This window comes from Rattus rattus, chromosome 10 (genome assembly GCF_011064425.1).
Source record: "Rattus rattus isolate New Zealand chromosome 10, Rrattus_CSIRO_v1, whole genome shotgun sequence".
Lineage (NCBI taxonomy): Eukaryota > Metazoa > Chordata > Mammalia > Rodentia > Muridae > Rattus > Rattus rattus.
This window is the reverse complement of record NC_046163.1, coordinates 5,730,909-5,752,457: the sequence shown is the minus strand read 5'-3', so window position 1 is coordinate 5,752,457 and position 21,549 is coordinate 5,730,909. Positions and strand designations below refer to the sequence as shown.

The 21,549-nt window shown below is 38.0% G+C and overlaps 1 protein-coding gene and 1 pseudogene across 1 annotated transcript in view; one reads left to right on the top strand and one right to left on the bottom strand.

Annotated features, from left to right (window-relative positions):
* Nucleotides 1-21,549, top strand: part of LOC116911550 (thrombospondin type-1 domain-containing protein 7B) — an 852,321-nt gene that overhangs the window by 608,029 nt on the left and 222,743 nt on the right. The window contains exons 13-14 of the mRNA XM_032915540.1: nucleotides 13,848-14,042; nucleotides 18,914-19,180. Of these exons, the coding sequence (XP_032771431.1) occupies nucleotides 13,848-14,042; nucleotides 18,914-19,180 (462 nt within the window). The remainder of the gene's footprint in view (nucleotides 1-13,847; nucleotides 14,043-18,913; nucleotides 19,181-21,549) is intronic.
* On the bottom strand, nucleotides 8,094-8,255 carry LOC116911862 (annotated as a pseudogene).

The following is a 21,549-nucleotide window of genomic DNA, read 5'->3' as shown; positions in this document are numbered from 1 at the left end:
GATCCGTCTGCAATAATTTTACCTAAGTGTATGACTATCTCCAGTGAAGTTAGCAATCTTACCAGTATAATAAATGAAACAAAATGAAGGATTGAATTTCCACTCCCCTTAGAGGTTCAGTCCAGTTGGAAATATATGGCATTGAGCCTTGAAGAAGAGCCCCTCTCCTCACCCTAATGGAAATAATTTCCCACTAGTATAGTAAAGTACTTGGAAAGCTCAAAAGCACTAAAGAAGAATTCTTGCTCTGGACCATGGCCTGAAAGCAATTCATCATGATCCCAAGAACCTAGGTCTTAGAATTAAAGTAAGGTGAACTCCAAGTAGCCCTCTCACAGATAAATTCTTAGTCATAGCTTATTTCTCTTACTTGCCCCATTGTATGAGCATTCATTCAAAAATAAAGTCTGTAAGAGTGCCTTCAGCCCAAGCCTTCCCTGAGTTATCATGATCAGAGAAGGGACAATGTTGTCCTGTTATCGTCCCTCTAGCGGTCATTTGCATGGTCTTGTGGACTAGATCGTGTGTGCGTGTGTGTGTGTGTGTGTGTGTGTGTGTGTGTGTGTATGTGTGTGTTTGCATATGTATTTTATTTCTGGATATTTCTGTGCATACAAGATAATTTTCTTAGCATTCTGACATCTCCCCCCCCCGTGTGTGTGTGTGTGTGTGTGTGTGTGTGTGTGTGTGTGTGTGTGTGTGTGTTTAACTTAAGGTGTAGTACCTCGACCACCCTATCAGAGAGATAATGGCCTTTAGCAGGTTTACTTCTGATGCTCGGACATTAACTACTTTTTTGTCTCTTATGTTCACTTCTCTTTCCATGAGTAATAAAGCTAATTTGTTATCATGATTGAAAATATTTTTCATATGAGTTTACAGCTTGTTAAAATTAAACCCCCCCTCAATTTAGCTTTAGCAGAGAAGTCTCTAGTAGCTTTTAGAGTGGACACTACAACCCCCCCCATATGTAAGATGAGCAACACTTATCTGTGCAATATTCAGTTTTTCCCATAAAAGGCCTTCTTTAGTGTTCTTAAAGACCTTGAAGCTTAGCATTTCCAGGAGGAATTCCTATCAAGCCTTGAATATGAGTTTTCTTGGGATTGTGATCTTTGCTGTCGTGTGCAAGCCTCATAGCTGTAGGCAGTAGGTAGAACATGCAGCTTAACACTTGACAGATAGTGTCCTCCAGGGCCCACTTCCTTCAGAAGGGCTGCTGAACTCTGCATTGTATTCAATGGCTCCAGTCACACTTAGGGCTCAAGTGGGTCCATGAGATTTGGAGTGCCCTTCTTGAGCCAAGAACTGAGAGATTGGGTTTTTTTCCTGACTCTTACTTCCATTGAGGTTGTTATTTGGATGATAGCACAGTGTTCCTATCCTGGGTTTAAATAATTAATAAAGTATGTGTTTGGCTTAGGGTTAACCAATTCATCTCAGTGTATTTATCAGTAGATGTTCCCTATGCCTCTCTTCTAGATAAGTTGAATCTGAAACTGCCTGAGGCCATAGTAAAAACTCAGTAGTCACCCTCAGTTCTGTTTGACACCAGTCTATAGTTTTATAAGTAGAAACTTGCCTCTCATTTGTTCTTCAAGAAAAAACTGTCTGACTTAAGGAGACTCCATACCTTCAATGGTAGTCACAGGGCAATATCATGGGTTACATGCAAAGAATATAGTTTAAAAATAGCTTTTACCTGTGGATTGTACAGTGGAAAGGATATCAGATTAGCTAGTGACTCTAGCTGTGTCTCCCTGTTCATTCCAATCTCTTCTCGTTCCACAAATTCTGTTTGCTGTGGTTATTTTCAAGTGCTAGAAGCTGCTTACTGGGCCTTTTTTCAGTAATTTCCTATTCTGCAGGGTAATTCATTGAACGTTCAATTAATTCTTGTCAATAAATTTATTTATATGAGAACATTCCCACAAAGGAGACTACCGCTTGTTTGTGTTTTCATTTCCACTGATCTTTTCACACTTGACTGGGAAAAATAGGAAAACGATTCCTTCTCAAAACTGATGGATGCATGGCCTGTGGTTTTCCAGTTGCTACTCATGTTAAGTTTCCTTACCAGAACTATGGACCTCAGGGGATTTGGGTGTTATCAAGAGTCATGCTTCAACTATACATTCTGTGACCCCTAGAGACCTTGTATATCTATAATGGATTACACTGCCATGCTGTCTTATATAGGAGTGATATACCTCTAATCTACTCATCACAGTCCTGCTAATGTTCTACATGAGGTCAGGCCTTCTGTGATCTATTGGCTGATTAATGATGACTGTCTATAATGGAAGCCTATGAATCAGTGGCAAGAAACAAGCTGTTCAACCTGCTTTACCCTGCAGATAATAAGAATGACCAGGTGACAAGCAAAGCATGGGGCCTGTGTGTGTGCATGCATGTGTGTGTGCATATGTGTGTGTGTGTGTGTGTGTGTGTGTGTACTCATGTATGAATTTGCTTGCCTGTATTTTAAGACACTAAAGTATATAAGACTGATAGACTACACTGAGACTGCAGTGAATCTACAATATCACTTAGAATTTTCACCATTCTCTTTTAATGGAAGTTCTTATATATATTTGAAATGTGAGAAGACTAAAGTGAGAACAGTAAAATAACAGCCCCATGTCCTCCATGACTGAAGTTGATAGCTGTACCTTTGCCATTTGGCTACACTGAGAATTCAATCAGATGCCATAGATTATCTCTTTTACTTTCTTCTTCATATTATTATTATTATTTGAGAATTATGCACATGAATATAATAATTTTCATCTTACCCACCTACTCCTCCTCTTTACATCTCCTCTTGTTCCCCCATATCACCCTTTCAAAGTTATGTCCTCCTCTTTGATAATCATGTATGTATATGCATATACACCTCCATATACATATATATGTATACATTTGTGCATGTGTACACACACACACACACACACACACACCACCCCAATGAGTCCAGTGAGTGTTTCCACTATATACTTGGGTGTGGGGTTGACCTCTTGGGCGTGGGCTTATTACGGGTTTGTCATTGAAAAAAACTTACTCTACCTCTCTCAGTGGCTTGTTAACTAGGGGCGGAACTCTATGTGTCTTTCCCCATCCATGCTACAATGTTGACTGGTCTGGAGTTCCGCTGGAAACACTTTTCTTAGGAGGCTAGAAGTATAACCTCTCTGAGGACACTCTTCCACAGCAGTATTCCTAGTCCTCTGTATCTTATAATCTTTCCAGCCTTGGGTGGAGAGGTTATATTATGGATGTCCTCTCTGGAGATGGGTACTTCACATCTTACTCTCTGTGCTGTGGCCATTTATGGTTCTCTGCCATTAATTCCATTCTTCTGAAAAAAAAAAAAGGAAGAGAAGGAGCTGCTTTTGGGATGAGGAGTGGGAGCTGCGCTTATCTGTGCGTGTAAACATAAGTGTTTTGAAGAAAGTCAAATGCTCATCAGTTCAACCAAACAGTAGCATTAGTTATCTTCTAATACCTATGATCCCTCCAGTCCAGGCTTGGTCTCTTGCTTTTTTTACTTCCTTATTACTTCCTTTAGTACCAGCTTAGTGCCAACCTCAAAACGTTAATGTGTTCCAATTCAGGTAGTTTGTAGAATATTAAAGTATCAATAAGTTTTTTTTCCATCATAGCTTCCAAATTCTAAACTTATTCATAAGAAATTGTAGAATAAAGTATTTTCCTGTCAAGAAAAATTCCCATTGATATATTTCAGGGGATTATATTTCAGATGGTGATGCTTTTTATAATTATTTAAATTTCCTGTCTTGTTATTCAGTGTGTTGTCATCTTGGAAAAAATTAAGTTGGCAGGACAAGGTTTTCTCAATTGACTAAAAATTGGTTATTTAAATGTGCAATTCAAATACCATTTGCTTGTTCCCTATGTTACATAATGTAATTTTGCTATATTTGTCATTAATGGCTGTGATGTCCCCAACAAAGAAGATGCAGGTGATGTTGGTTGGTGTGTAATAGCTTTTTTTTTTTTTAACAAAGATATTGATAAAAAAAAGAAAAACAAAAAAGTAATTGAAATGAATGAATTGCTCCACCTGCTACAGAACAGATACAAACAAGAAGTATTGTGTGTTTCCACGGTCATGTGAGCTAGGTTCTTGGCCTTAAAACACTAAATGCCTTTGGCTTGCACCAGCTGTAAAAAGGATTTGTGGTATTCACATAAACTTTTTCTTTCTTGTGCTCTGAATAAAAAGAATTTAGAATACAATAAGAATAGGCAACTGAAATAGAGCAGCATGTATACTCTCCCTGCATCCAGATGCTTACAGATGTTTGCAATGCTTTTATTTGATTTGACCCTGTATTTCAGCCTCATTGTACTTTGCCACATGGCATTTCCTATTGAGTTCTAACGGACGTGCGCCAGTTGTGTCTTTATTTTTTTTTTTACATTATGGTAAAAAAATAATTTAAACATATTCCAATAAACCAAAAATTAAAATTAATTGGCAAAACTCTAGATGTATAGCACATAACAAATTAAACCTAGATGGTGTGAACAGCTTAACAGATAAATCTCTAACATTCAAGAAGATTGGAGCAGTAATCCAAGGGGGGGAAAAGGTTCCCTGCTGAAAAACAGTCCAAGCCCAGATGGACTCATTGTGATTCCCACCAGACTTTCAAAGAACAGCTAACACCCGTGCACCTCAACCTAATCCATAATTAGAAAAAGAAAGAGTGCTACCAAGCTGTTTTCCTGAAATTGGTATTGCTCCAATTCCAAAATGAGAGGACACAACTAAAAGGAAAGTTATAGAACATTTCCCACAATGAAGATAGATGCAAAAATGACTAAATAAAATGCTGGAAAAATGAATTCAAGAGCATATCAAAAATATCATTAATTATGACGAAGTTGATTTCTTCCTAGGGATGCAAGATTGGTTCAACACATACAAGTCAATAATGTTTTCCCCAATATATAAGTAGAGTTAAGGACAGAAATCATATGATCATCTCAATATATGCAAGAAAAAAAGCATCTGAAAAAACAATCTAGCACCACTTGCCAACAAATACCCTGGGGTATTTTGTACTTTAATATTTAGAGAAGTTGAAGGGATTTACCTCAGCATGGAACAGGCTCCCCATGAGAAGCCTAAAGCCAACACCATGGTAAATGGGAAAATACTGGGAGCGGTTTCCACTAAAATCAGGACAGAAGGATGTCTACTCCTCCATTTTATTGTATAGTTAGTACTTGAATTCTTTGAGATAGGGTTGAGGAAGGAAAGGGTTTAAGTTTACAACTCTCTTGAGTCACATTCCATCTATGCGGGAGCTCAAGACAGGAGCCTGGAGGCAAGGACTGAAGAAGAAACACTGCTTACTGCCTTGCTCCTCAGGGCTTGCCCAGCCTGTTTCCATTGATAACTCAGAACACCTGCCCAAGGGTGACACCACCCACAGTGGGCTGGGCCCTCCCACACCAACTATTAATTGAGAATAAGTACCATAGGTTTATCTACAGTCAATCTGATGAAGGCATTTTATTTTTCGAAGTTGTGGTTTCCTCTTCCCGTAAGTCGAGGGAGCACAATACCTGAATTCTTAGCTAGAGCAATAACATACAAGAGGGAAATAAAAGGAATGCAAATAGGAAAGGAAAATGTCAAATTATTTTTATTTCAAAGGATATGATGCTATATAGAAGAGACCCTGAAGACTCTACCTGCAAACTCATGGAGGTAAAAAACACTTAGAGAAAACTGAGAAGTTGTAAAGTCAACAATAAAAATCAGTAGCCTTTCTATAGGCCAATGAGAATCATGCCTAGGACAAGGAACAGGAAAACAATCTACATCACCATAGCCTCAGAAAAATCTAACAAAATACCTTAAAATGTACTTCACTTAGGGAGATGAAAGACTTTTACAGTGAAAAATTAAAATGCCAAAGAAAAGAACAATGACTTGTATGAGGAAACTAGAAATCCACATGTAGAAAAATATAAAATGAAATCTGTCCCCTAACCTTGTATAAACTTCAACTCCTGCTGGGTCAAAGACCTTAGCATAAGACCTGAAATTCCAAAACTGTTAAAACATGGATGAAATCATCTCAAGATACAGGAATAGGCAACAGCCTCTACAGAGTAACTGTAGTCATTTATGAAATAATGGCTACACCTGATCATGTGAGTCATGAGAAGCTGAAAGGTTCCTGCACAGAAAGGGAAACAATGAAGCAAAAGACTGCATGAAACATGCCAGAAAGCTTTTTAACATGTCAAATGGAAAATTAGTACATAGAATATATAAAGAATTTAAAAAACTGAATAACAGGAATCAAGTAACCCAATTAAGGGGGTCTGAGGAGCTGACTTGGTGGTTAAGAGCACTTGCTGATGCTCTTGCTAAAGACCCAGGTTTAGTTCTCAGAACACACATGGTGGTTCACAACCATCCATAACTCCAGTTACAGAGGATCTAATGTCCTCTTGTGAACTCTGTGGGAGTCAGTCATAGGACACATATTTGCAAACATGTAGACAAAACACTTAAAATAGAATAAAATATAAATATAAAAGCAATTAAAAGACAAAATAAACAATTCTCAGAAGATAAAAATACAACTGGCCAAGAAACGTAAAAAAAAAGTCAACATGATCGGAGAAAAGAGATTCCATTCTATCCCATTCAGGAGGGCTATCATAAGAAAAACAACATCCTGAAGGGGTTTGCAACCCCATAAGAACAATAAACCAACAAACCAGAACTCCCAGGGACTAAACCACCATCCAAAGAGCACACATGGACAGACCCATGGCTCCAGCTGCATATGTAGCAGAAGATGGCCTTGTTGGGCACCAGTGGGAGGAGAAGCCCTTGGTCCTGCCAAGGCTGGACCCCACAGTGTAAGGGAATGTCAGGGCAGGGAGGTGGGAAGGAGTGGGTGGATGGGTGGTGGAACACCCTCATTAGAAAAAAGGAGAGGGGTATAGGATAGGGAGTATGTGGATGGGAAACTTGGAAAGGGGATAACATTTGAAATGTAAATAAAGAATATCCAATAAAAAATAAAAAGAAATAAAAATGGCACCACCTGTCTGGTTTGATGAGCACTGTTTGTTGAAGGTGCTGTTTTTTTTCTCCAGTATGTAATTTTGGCCTCTTTTTCTATTGTAAGGATTCCATGGGTGGAACAAGTACACTTTAATCCTATTCCATCTGTCAATGTGGCCATTTTATGACAATACCCAGCCATTTCTGACTACATTTCTATGTAATATAACTTGAAACCTGGGATGATGACTCTTTCAACAGTCATTAAATTATTCAGGATCTTAAAAACCTGTCCAGTGTGTGTGTGTGTGTGTGTGTGTGTGTGTGTGTGTGTGTGTGCGTGCGTGCGTGTGTGACACAAAGAAAGAGAGAATTTGTGTGTTGTGTTTCCATATGTCATTGAAAATTACTTTTTCAATTTCTGTGAATAATTGTGTAGGAATTTTCATGGAAATTACATTGAATCTGCCAGTTGTTTTTCATTGGATGGCCATTTTCACAATATTAATCATTCTGATTCACAGGCAGGGGAGACCTTTCCATCTTCCAATATCCTCTGCAGTTTCTTTCTTCAATATCTTAATTTTTTATTCTACATGCCTTTAACTTGGTTGTTTAGAGTTATATCACGGTTTTTAGGTTATCATGAAAGATTATTTCCTTAATTATTTTCACAGCCTGGTTTTCATTTGTATATAGAAAGGCCACTGATACTTTATGTATGAATTTTGTATCTTGCCAGTATGCCAAAGGTGTTTATCAGCTATAGAAGTTTCCTGGTAGAGTCTTTAGGGTCTCCTATGTATAAAATCATATCATCTGCAAACAAGGATATGTGACTTCTTCATTTCTTATTTAAATTCAGCACATCTCCCACAGTTTTTCTTTCTCCAGCTAAGCTTCCAAGTACTATATTAAATATTTTACTATATTAAATAGTTATAGAGATGTGGAGATTCTTCTCTTGATTTTTATTTCTGTGGAAATGCTTTGGGTTTCTCGATGTTTGAGTGATGTCGGCTCTGGGCTTGCTGTAAACTGTTCCTAATGAAGTGAGGTAGGAACCCTGAATCCCTGGTTTTTCCAGGGCTTTTATCATGAAGAGATACTGTATTTTGTCAAAAAAAAAAACAAAACAAAAAAACACCTTTTTCTCCATCTACACTTGATCTTAGCCAAAAGGCCAAGAAGCGATCTTTTTCTCCATATAATGAAGTGATCACATGTTTTTTTTTATTTTTAATCTGCCTGTTTGGTGGACTACATTTTTGGTTTTATATATGTTGAACCATCTCTGAACCTCTTGAACGAAGTCAATTGTTCAGTGTGGGCAATCCTTTTGATGTGTTTTTGAATTAGGTTTACAAGTATTTTGTTGAGACATTTTCATCCGTGTTCACAAGAAAAATTGGTCTATAATTCTTTTTCTTTGGTGGTTCTTTATGTGAATTAGGTTTCAGGGTAATTGTGACCTCATAAAAAAAAAGTGAGGCAATGTTCCTTCTGCTTTTGCTGAATCATTTCAGGAGTATTAGTATTCATTCTTTGAAGACTTGGTAGAATCCTATACTGGATCTGTCTGGTTTCTGAACTGTTTGTTTGTTTGAGAGATTTTAAATTACTACTTGTATTTTACTCGGGATTATGAATCTGTTTAAATCATTTATTTCATCTTGACTTAACTTTGTGGCATTATGTATACTAAGAAATTCTTTTAGGTTTTTCAATTTAGTGGAATATACATTTTTAAAGTATGTCCTTAGAACACTCAATTTTCTTGTTGTCTGTTATAATTTTCCCCTTACATCTTTATTTTAATCCATGTATTTTGTTTAATTTGGTTAAAGGTTTACAACTTTTACTGATTTTTCTCAAAGCACCAACTCTTTATGTCATCAATTCTTTTGAGGCTTTTGTTTGTTTGTTTGTTTTCATTGATTTTAGCCCTGAGATTGATCATTCCTTGCTATCTACTCTTTTGAGATATTATTCCTGTTTCTCTAGAGATATCAAATGTGTCATTAAGCTATTTACATGTTGTTTCTCCAGATGTTTATGTAGACATCTGGAGATGTCTATGTGCTATGACCTTGCCTCTTTGAACTGCTTTCTTCACTGTGTCTCCCTTGGGTTTGAATATGTTTTGTTTACCATCTCATTCAATTCTAAAACATTTTAATTTTCCTTTTGTTGTCTGTGTTGACTCAACCTTCATTCAGTAGTAAATTGTTCAACTTCCACGATATTGTGTACTTTCTGCCTCTATAGTTTTTGTTGATATCCAGCTTTTTAAATCCATAGTGATTAGATAGAGTTTGGAATGTTATTTCTTTCGTTCTATCTGTTTAGACTTGCTTTGTGAACTTTCAAGGGACCAGAGAGGAAGAAGTTATTTTGCAAGGAAGGGAACAGAACTTAGTGCTATAAAGGTTTGCAATGCCAGAAGTGGGTTACATCTTCTTCTGTCCTTGACTAAAAGGGTCTCATAGGACTCCCACCCAGCCAAACACCACAAACTAATTTCATAGCTGTTGGTTACTCTCTGTAACCTGGTTGTAGGCCCTATTGAGGACAAAGCTTACTTATGTCAGTAAACATGAAGAAATTGAGCTGTTGCCCATCTAAAAACTTCACTCCTACTGACTTGTGCTCATGGTTAGAAAAGGTGTTCTTTATGCCACTGGAAGAGAAAGTTAAGCTTAAATATTACCCAGCTACAAACCCTGTGACCTATAATAGTCTGCAAGACAATCTTGTGCAAACGTGGCACAAATATCATGGGAGCAACCAACTACTTCACTATTGGATTTAAGGCCCATTTCATGAGATAAAACCCATGTATGACACTGTTAAAGTGGCCAAGAAGCTAGACACGTCATAGTCATGGGGAAAAACTCATAATATTCTGCTAAAAGAAAGTATCAATTAAAGTGATCTCTGATGACAGGTTGTTATACCCATAGAGCTTTGCATTGCTCATTCCTCCTTAGAGAAGTGTGGTATTTTGTTTTGTTTTGTTTTGCAGTAAATGACAATGAACAAAGGGACCTACACACAGGGTTCAGGGAGTGAAAGACTTGGGGGACTCAGCCTTAAATGGGATGTTTTTATCAAACCTCTTTCCTCAAGGCTCTCAAGGCTTGGGGAACAATGCTGAAGAGGAGGCAGAATTATTAGAAGACCCAAAGTACTAATGCACATATGTTTAAAAACGGACTGTACACTGTGTACAAGGTTCAATCCAAACGCAATCCCAGGAGTAAGAATGGGAATTGGACACAAACTCCCACCCCTAACCAAGGACCATTTTTCAATCAAAACAAATAGGAAAAGGATACCAGCTTTCTTCAATGACATGTCTGTGGTTATTAACAACACTATAGGGCAGGCCCCATGCGCAGGAGTAGATGGCCAACATGAAATGCACATCATATTTTTGGTCTTGTTGTTTTGTGGACTTTTTGATTATTTGGTTTTGGTTTGTTATTTTATCCACACTGATTTTTTTCAGTTTATCATTTTGATTTTTGTTTTTTACTTTTTGGATTCTCATGTTTTTCTGTGAAAGACTCAGGGGGTATGGGAGAGAGGGAATGTGAAGTACAGTGGGTAGGAAGAAAGAGGGAATCCAAGAGAAGTTGCGGGAAGATGTTATCAAAATATATACTATGAAGAATATGTTTAAGTAAAAATTTAAAAAGGGAAACAAGAACAAATGTTAGCAAAAATATGAGGAAAGAGTAAATGCTTAGACATGGATGGTGGGAATATAAACTAGCTCTGATCTTTTGGAAATCAGTATGAGGGAGCCTCAGAAAACAAAAAATAGATTCCTGTATAAGCCAGCTATACTACTCTTGAGTATTTACTGGAATGACTGTAAGTAACAGAGGTCATTGAACAACAATGTTTATTGAATCCGTGTTCACAATAGCTATGATGTTGAGCCAACTTAGGTAGCTACCAACAGAGAATTAAATAAATAAAATGTGGTATAGTCTCATAAATATAACTCTCACCACTCATCAAAGAACCTTCTTTTTCCAACAGATGGAGGCTGTTATACAGAAAAACAATTGCTAAAAATTTAGAGGATAAATGAGAATAGGATTCCTGGTCCAAGTTGATAGACCATCTCAGTTCTTGTTCTATTGCTGTGAAGAGACACTATCATCAAGACAACTCTTATAAAGGAGCACACTTAATTGGAGGCCTGCTTATAGTTTCAGAGAGTTAATCTATTTTCATCATGGCAGGAGGCAGATGGGCATGCTGCTGCAGCTGTAGCTGGGAGCTTTACATCCTAATCCACAGACAGGAAAGAGAGGGGGGAGGGGGAGAGAGAGGGGAGGGAGAGGGAGGGAGAGGAGAGGGAGAGGGAGAGGGGGCGGGAAGAGACTGGGACTCTTATGGGTTGTTGAAACCTCAAGCTCCTACTCCTATAACACGTTTTTCACTAACACCACACATCCCACTCCTTCTCAAAGAGTTTATCAAATGGGAACTAAGCTTGCAAATATATGAGCCTATGGGGGCCATTCTCATTCAAACCACCACATACATCTACAATGTAACCACAACGAATCATGGCTCAAAATAAAATGAAGTAAGGACCAACAGATTTCAAGAGGCAGAGACCAGGATACCTGATGCTAGAAAGGCAAACCTTTGGAATCTCAACAATATGGCTGCCTAAGCAAAACCTAAACAGTACCAATTGACACGCCCATTTAGAAAGGGGATTTCCAAAGTTCCCAATCCTAGATGAAAAGTTACAGAAAATTACTACTGAGAGAGGGGGCAACTAGTTTTTTCCAGGGATAATATCCTTAACAGGTTATACAATCCCAAGTGGTCAGCCCAAACACAAGTACCTATGAGAAACCTATGGATTCAGTAGTGTGTGTGTGCTTGTGTGTGTGTGTGTGTGTGTGTGTGTGTGTGTGCACCTGCATGTAGTATGCAGCAATAATAAAGAGGAAAAGGTCATGAATTTGAGAGGGAAAGAGGTAAGACATTGGGTGAGTTGGAAAAGAACTAGAAAGGAAGATGAAAGTGACATAAACATGACACTCATGCATGAAATTCTTAATAAATATGAATTTAAATATTAAAGATATTATGGTATATACACAAAATTTTTTTCAGTCAAAGGAAGAAAATAATTCAATATAGAAGAAAATTGATTAAACTTCAGGTTATCATTTAACTAAGTTAAATCAAATTCAAAAGGACAAATATTACATTTGTTTTCTACTATTGGTAGATCCTATATTTTATATAAGTATATAAAATCATATAATTCATAAGTATGACATAAAAATAAAAGTAAATTTGTATAGGGGAATAAAGGCACTAACTAAAAGTGGGAAGGAAAAGAGGGGAGGTAAGTATGTAGATCATTGTCAAATTACATTATATACATACATGAATACGTTCTTATGAAATTTAGGACTCTATTCAACAAATACATGGAGATACATTTTTATAAAGATTGCTATGAAGTATAACACACAAATTCAAAAGATAATAAACATTTACAGGGCTAGAACTTTGGATGGGGCTGTATACAAATTCACTCCTTATTAAATACCACATGGAAGTTCCTCTGTAGCAACAGTGTCCGCTAGGCAATCCCTCTAGGTACACAAAGAAAATGAAATCAATACCTTATGAAGGGTTTTAAAAATATAATTATTAACTAAGCAGATATCATATCCAATAGCAACATGACAAATGTATGTAGTAGTAAAGAGTAGGACAGAATCATATAAAACACTTAGAGAAATAAATGTTCCCAGATATATTGCTAGAGATGCTCACACAGGGACACATACTAGTAGGGCACTATGAAAAGCAGTCATTCTAAAATAGTCTGTGTGGAGACATTTTCAGTGTGGAGGGTTGTGTGTTAGTAGCATGCAAAGTGTAGAGAAGCCAGGGAGGCTGCTCTATAGTTTACCATGCACAGCCCTCACTCAGGCACCTGCAAAAGTTTTTCCCAGTGTAAAATGTCAACAGTTCCGAGACTGAGATACGTGCTCTACAGAGCAGCTATATATCATATGTCCTGCAGAATTCATAATTATCAAGTAAGTCAAAGTGTCAAGTATTCTAAATCAAGGATTTTAAATGGCATTAATCCAAAGAATCAAATAAAATTTCAAAAATATTTTACCTCACAATTGTTAGTGATGCTATAGCTAGGCATGCTCTACAAAAAAAAAAAAAAAAAAAAGGTATGGATAGGATGTTTATAGTGGGAACCATCTGCCTAGATTTCAACTATTCTGAGAAAATTATTTAAAAGCTTAGAGTGAGCAAAATTCCTTTTAAAGTACTGATGGTGATATAAATATTTCCATACCATAATAATCATCTCATCATCCAACCAAAAGAAACCCAACCTAACAATGGCCCAAATGATTTCGTAACCGTGGGTTTGTCCTTTTTGCCTTCATTGCAGTGTGTTTTACAGAAGTGCTTTCCTACTTTCATCTCTAGGGATCAAATGCTCCTAAGGAGGAAGTATAATAAATTACTGGAAGATATTTTGGTTCCTGTCAATGCAAGGCTTGGATTAATAATGAAACCAATTAAATCCTCAAATACCTCCAATGTCAACAATAAAAATTTCATTTCCAGGGAGCAGTAAGGTTAGCTATGTTGAACACCATATGCGATCACATATTTTCAAACACTGGGGACTTCACCTACTTTGTCAAAGAAAAAAGCACCTCGCTGATTTAATCAACATGATAACCAAAGAACGTGTGCTCTTTCCTAGACGTCTCATGCATCTCTGATAATAACCAGTCTGCAGAAATGACAGAATGCCTCAAGCAGATGAATGGCATGCCACCCCTCGTGCAGGAGTGCACCATTGCCTGCCGGGAAGACTGCACCTTCACCCCTTGGTCTAAGTTCACTCCCTGCTCCAAGAACTGTGAGGCAACCCAGATCAGGAGGCGGCAGCTCACAGGTAGGGGGTGCCTGCCCTTGAAGCTTCAGCCAAGCCACAGTTCTCTGAATACCTTATGCTGAGTATACGTTCTAACGGAAAGAAGTGTGATCAGATTCCTCCTCCTTCCTCATTCCCAGGACATATCCTTAAGACTGCGGCAATGCCTGATAAATAATATGTACCTGGTTAATAATTGTGAACTGAATAAGAGATAGGACCATTTATGTCAATGAAGTTTTCGACATAACTTTATAATTTATTTGCCTATCCCATGGCAAAGTTGGCAGTGTGTTATCTTAGCAGACATTCTGCACGCTTAAAACAGTCACTGCTATTTTTTTTTTAAGAAAGTGAAATAAATGACATTATTGTCTTTTTGCCATTACCTGATAAGCAGTTCGACCCTTTCAGACTTTATTATTGTAAGGTAAAAGTCAAATTACACATGCAGGTTCTTTTGTGTCTTATTACTGTCTGTCAGTACTGTGTACCTCTGCAAAGGTTAATGGAAATTGAAGCAAATTCTAGTTTAGTTGAAACATTAGAGCATTTTTTTTTGCTGGCAATAGAGAAATAACTGCTACAATAGCAAAACTGACTGTGCAGATAATGCCCCTCGATTTCTCCTAAGTATATATATGCACTTATGTATGTAAGAAATGGAACTCAGGGAATGGCAAACCAAAGGAGAAATACCAGAATGATCAGTGAGATAATGTTGTTAGTACCAGGATTGAGGGACTAAGCACAGATGTTTATTTGTTAAAGTTGAGTAGTTTAAGGTCTCTTGATTCAGACTTACTTGTTGCATGTAGCATTTCTCTAACACACCTAAGCTTTAGGAATGAGCTGCACTATCAGACCCCACCCAGTTTGTTTTGAATCCATGAATACACACACACACACACACACACACACACACACACACACAGTTGTTTCTTTTCAACTTGCCTTTGGACACAATTGCTCAGTGCTACTATCTCTCCGCCAAAAAAAAAAAAAATGCGCTCTTAAGAATATTTTTATCTATGTACCTCCTACCTGCCCTAAAGTTTTTCCCCAGCTAAACATCCCTGACCACCAACCTTAGGAACAATCATCACGCCCCCTCCACTCATCCCCACCCCTAAACCCCCAACCCACTCCTCCTGAGAACTCACATTGCTGCTTGGTTCTTCTCTCTCCAAAGCATGGTGAACTCTCTCCTCCCTTGCATCTGTTTGCTTTTCCTCCAGGGACCCAGAAGTCCCACCTATTTTTTCCACCCAGCAATTATCCCATGGCTTTCTTTATTGACAGATCAAGAACCAATTGGGGAACAGGACCTTAGCATCAGAACTGCCCCTATACTCACTATTCTAGTGCACTGTTTACCTGATCGTATCTATACTCTCTCAAATTGGTTCACTACAGCTTTTGCAGAATATCTGCATACACAGTGTACCTCAAAATCTACACGGCAAGTGGAGGTGAAATATATAATCACAGGAGACTTTGCAAATGGGGAATGCTGCACCCATTGCTTAGTACAAAATGACTGTCCATATGTGATTATATGTAATACTGCTTACATCATTCAGATGAAAACAATCGATAGAGAAAGCAATCCATGAGGACAGAGTACACATGACAGACCAAATCTGAAGTTAGAGACCAATCTCTAGCTACTTTGCTGTCCTGCACACATCAGTGTCCTTGTCCTAGCAATGCTTCACATCTAAGGTAAGAAAAAACTTCCTTTGGTAAGAAAGACCATAGTTGGTAGCCAGGAGCATCCCTTGCCTTGGAGGTTTGCTAATTATATTTAGCACCTGCTAAATAAGAGCAACTGTTTTGGGGCTCATTTTACAGCCAGCACCATTTGTACTATAAGTTGTTAAACATTGAATGACTTTGACTTCTCAGATGTATTTTCTATAAAACTGCAAAATGAAGGCTTGTTATAAATTATTGTATGACTCAAAGTTAAAGATTACTTATACTAAAAGGTTGCTCATGTTTACTGTATATTTTATTAGCTGCTACTATTTTAGGTAGCTAATTGATCTTTGCACTCCTTCTGTCTAGATGACAACATAATTGATCAGTCTCATAAAATACATTAGTCAAACAGAACAAACAGCCATTTACAACAATATTGATAAACGAAAAGCCAATGGCACATTAATGCACTGAAGTTTCCCACCCACCCCCCGACTTTTTAAGGCTTATTATTATGATGTTTTTTATTTTTACTTTCTCCCATGATACTTGACAGAAATTTTAATGAATATTCTCTAATGTGAATGGCAATAGAAAGCATGTGATTTAGACCATGTGACACAGATGCCCTGTAGGTCCTAACATATGCTAATGCAGTGTATATTTGTCATTGAGAATGTTAGCTTTCCTTATAGGAGGATTTTAAAGTTACCATCTAGGTGTTCCATGTTTATTTCTAAATTGGATGTTTGCAGATTCTAGACTGTGTGGTAATTAAACCAATGATAGATACATTAAGTTTATTATCTAGATATGGAGTATACATGTTCAAAATAGCCAGATCACTCACACTTTGAATTAAGGGGATATGTCCTTGCATTTGCACTGGAGATTGATCTTTTTAAGTCTACGTTAGTCTAAAGGTCAGTGCTGATTTTGATTAGAATGCAATCAAAGTGAAGCCCCAGCACTAATGTGTTTCTTATTGGGAGAATTGTCTCAGCATTAACTCACTTACTCTTCAAACAGGGCGGCCAGGCAATTAAGAGGTAAATCACATATTGAGGCAACATCTATTTGTACAGACTGTTCTGCTGGTAGCTTCTGTTTGTTTTGTAGATGAAGACTATATATTTCTTGGTCTTCCTTCTTGTCATCTCCTTTCTTCATCTTCTTTTTTTTCCCATTGTGGAGAGACAATTGAACTAGAGACCTAGAAGTGTGAGCAAATAGAGTAATACCTAGTGAGAGGGGAAAAAAATAACTTGAAGACTCCTGAAACATTACCTTATATACTGTCATTAGTCCTATCTTGAAATAATCCAAGTCTAGCATTGTAATTTTCCCTTGGCATTGTTGGCACACACAGGGGGACTGTGTGGTACAGAGGGCAAGTTTGGTTTTATTGTAGTAAATTGAATAGCTAATTTGGGTGCAGGTTTTTATCTAGTCTGTCACTCAGAGATTTGAGCAAGAAATATTGGATAAAATTAATACTTTAGTAATTTAAGATCTCAACTAGGGTAAACATATAGGAGCTTAGAAATAAGATTCCACCAGTAGTCCAGTGAGGAGAGGAGACTTAGCTGCTAAGTAGAGGGAGAATGTTCACTAAACAAATAAAGCAGTAAATATTGAAATGTGGCCAGAGGGATGGTAGAAGCCAGAACAGAAGTAAAGGACAAAAGGATGTATTACGGTAGAAATTAAGGAGAATATCTCAAAAATAAGGTTGTAATCAGCACTCTGAGAGGTCACCCACAATCAACTTTGAAAGATAAGAATTGCTTCCTAGTGCATTAGTTTCTTTTATCACTTTGGGAAAAGTGATGTCAAGACCCAGGGTAGACTTGGAATCCAAGACTAAGTGGGCAGAAAACAGGGAAGAAGATGCAGAGAAGGAGATGAAGCTCAGACGGATTTCATGTGAGGAGTACATCTCTAGACCAGGCTAACAGGAGACAAGGGACTGTGTGGTGATGAACATCACAGTCAGAAAGCTCTCAAGCTGATTCTGAGTGTTCCACAGGGGCAGACAAGGGTGAGTCCAGTACACAGAAAGGCCAATAGATGGCGAAGGTCACAGTAGAGCAATTCAGGGAGAAGGGATGGTCCATATCAGGCCAAACAATGTCAGGGACTAGGAATGGTTCACACCAGGCAAGAGTGATTCAGATTCCACAAGAATCCTCCCAAATTGTTTGTAAGCATAAATAGCATGCTTATGAGTCAGTCAAACACCAGGCAGAATTTGTATAACTGTGCATGTGGAAAGCCATGTGACAATGAAGAAACTGCCCACAAATCACCTTATGGCAACTATTTGCACAACAGCCATAGAAAGACCAGTAAAGATGACTACAATTTTTATAACTATCCGTGACTCTAGCCAATGACTCAAAATCAGAGAAAAAAAATGGTGAATTATTACATGGAGGAAAGTTTTAGTAATATAGAGGAAACATGTTAATATTACTCCAAGTTGGCAAAACAGCTAAAAGTTACACCAAACTTAGTAGGTAAAGTCACACCAGGATGCTCAAGTTCAAAGAACTTCTCAAACAGAAGGTTTACTGCAATACATTGTTACTTTTAGCATTTATAGGTTATCTGATTTCAGGAGGCAGGATTAGTTCCACTTTGTCTATCCCATCTGAGATAACCTCTGCCTTCATTTTGAGTTGTTATATGAAGAATATAATTTTTCCTTTTGGAGGAATTAATTTTAGTTATTTACAGAAAAGGGAAAGTGCCTTCTATTCATGCTTTTACTCATTTCCCTTGAAGAAGACAGGGTTAGCTAAATTGCTGCTATCAATTAAATAGAGGGACAGTGTTATTCCTATACACACTCCATCTTGTCTAAGCCAAGTTTAGCTGGGTTAGAATGAAGTGGAAGAAAAAAATATATAAAATAAAGTATTAAGAGTTTTATAATTATTGAACTGGCATAGTAAACATAGGGTTCTGTGCCATATTTAAAACAAAATCATTTTTATTTCCAAAGTCATTTTAATTTCATAGTTTCCCAGATCACTGCTTATATTGTCCTGGAGTTTATTTCCATGACAAAAAAAAAGATTGAAGAGGTATTTAAGTTTAATGTTCAAGTGGTTGTATGCACAAACATGTGAATGATGGTCCACAGAACGCAGATCCAAATACCAGCATGTGCCTTCTTGTGACAGGAAAAAGCAGGAAGAAAGAGAGGTGCCAGGATGCGTCCCTGTACCCTCTGGTGGAATTGGAACCATGCCCCTGTGATGCATTCATGTCTCATCCTTATGGAAACTGGTCAGCTTGCATTCTGCCAGAAGGCAAAAGGGATCCTCAGCAAGGAGGACTGTGGGTGCAAGGAGACGACAAAGAATGTGGAGAAGGTGTACGCTTTCGAGCAATAGCATGCACGGATATAAATGGAAGACCTGTTGACCCCTCCTTCTGCAACAGCTCTGGTAAGGAGACAGATGAGAAGTAGCAGATGAGATCTTTCACAGGGTTCAGGAGGTTTATCCAAGGTCTGCACATCATTGTAGATTTATTCCTTATGAATTATTATCATTCTAATTTGTGAACAGCACACTGTCATCATGAAATCAAAACATATGAGATGCACACATACGTATCACAACTATTATTTGAACTATACCAACTGCAGATGTTTGACCCTTTCCCTCACCAAGTCTTTCCTCGGTTGCCCTTGGCTTATGGGTCACCTGTTTCCTGTTCATCAGTTGTTCCTATTCACTGAGAAAGCTGAAGCCCCGAGAAATGAATGCAGATCTTATGGAGTTTATAAAATTAGTGCTTTTACCATACACACAAGGGGAAAATCACCTCCTGAGTTTTGTATGAGGTCGCTGATAAAATATCAATGGGAAAAATTGACTTTCAATGTTTTCAGTGTGAATATAAATGCATACAAGTGAATAAAAGATAGAAATCAATGGGGTCTTCTGGGTGAGTTTTGTTAGATATTATTTGGAGAAAAGATTAGATTTTTGAGCCTTAGGATTCTGAGCTAGGAGTGAATGGAAGGCTAAATTCAGCTGCAGTGCAGGAGGTGGGTGAGGGTGAGGCTGAGGCTGGTGGTCAGGATGGAGTCTATGCATTTTTGTTTTAGTTTTATGCTATTTTTAGTTTTCCTCTTATGCTATCCTGTATTTACAAGACCAAACAAGGTATGGATTCAGCTGAGGAGTTAAGAAGAAATTCATGCTTGGGTAATCGTCTAAGCAGATGATTCAAATTTATACCCATTAATATCATGTTTCTAGGAAGCTTTTTCATTAACACCAGAAGTGACAAATTAATTTCATTCTAATAAAAGAATAAGGCAACAGACAGTTCTTCTAGAGACAGTGTGCTAGGTCATCTTTAGATAAGATACACCCATACCATTGCTTAGAATCAACCCAAATATCAGAGATTCTTTGAACTAGTACCAGTGTTACCACTACCTGGCTCATTGGTCTGCAGAATTGTATGGCATGATCTGTCTTTTAGAAATATTCAACACCAAAAATGGACCCTTCTTAAGAAGCCAAAGTTGGTGCCATTCAGATTTCACTTGTGCAGTGGTTTTATATATTTACATTATAAAAGCTTATACATTACAGTTTTGCTGTAAACCTCCCCTTCAAAATACTAAGTAGGCCGAATTCTTCTAGACTTGAGAGATTTTGGCCCAAGTTTCTTCTACAATTTGTGATTGCTAGTGTGAGGTTATAGAGGAATCCAGGAAGAATTTTTAAAGTAAGAAATTGACATTTAAAGATGCCAAAAAGGAATTTAAGTTCTGACTAGCTCTGAGGATGCTAACTAGAGAGTACTTAGGTAGACTTTAGGAAGTCCCCACTGGTGTAGCATCAGTGCGGGATGGGAAAGACAAGACCCCAGAGAATACACAGTACCTAAAAGGACCATCTTCCCCAGTAAGATCTCAAGGAGAAGGTATGCATTGGAAAATAAAAGTACAAGAAGTAATTTGAATGCAAGGTGAGGGAGGAGTTATGTGAAGTGAGGCTGACATCAAGGGAGTGTCATGAAATCAAACCAGGAGCATGGATCTCATTTAACTGCAGCAGTAAGCTGGGGGAGAGAGGGTAGTGGGTGCAAATCATGCTTCATAAAGGACTGCTTCTAGCCACAGTTTGCAGAAAACCTAAAAGGGGGAAAAGGCATCCCTCTAATCTATAGTTGTTAGCCGAGGAAAAGCATGCTGGGAGAGTAGGAGAGGATGTTAATGATAGTTACCCACAGAACTGCTTTTAAAGTACAGGCTGCAGAGTGAGCTGAAAAGATTCTTCACCCACACAGACAGTGGTCTTCCAATGTTATGTTAGCTCTTCCATCATGGTGACAAGACACCTGAGAAAGCAACTTCAAAAGTGGAAAGCTCGTGGTCTCAGACACTTCCGTGCACGGTCAGCCATCCTCATTGCTTCTGGGACCTGTGGCAATGAAGCAATATAACCCTAGGATGTGGTAGAGGAAAACTGCTTCTGTCACAGTTTCCAGGAAGCAGAGAAAGGAGACAGGGAAAAGCTGCAGCTTTCGAAGACATGGCCTAAGCACCCTTTTTCCAACTCATAGATCTAATATGACATCACCAGCAGATTAACCCACCAAGGGAGCTGGTGCCCTTGTGATCCAATCACTTCTGCACAGCAGCTCTCGCTGGAGACCACGCCCTTTACACATGCACCTTTGTGCAGAACATTTCATAATCTCACTGTGACATTTTGCCACTGTACAAATGACTTGGGGTCTCTTGGCACTGTGATAAAATATGTGGATATGACTAAAGCAGTTTAGCAGAGGA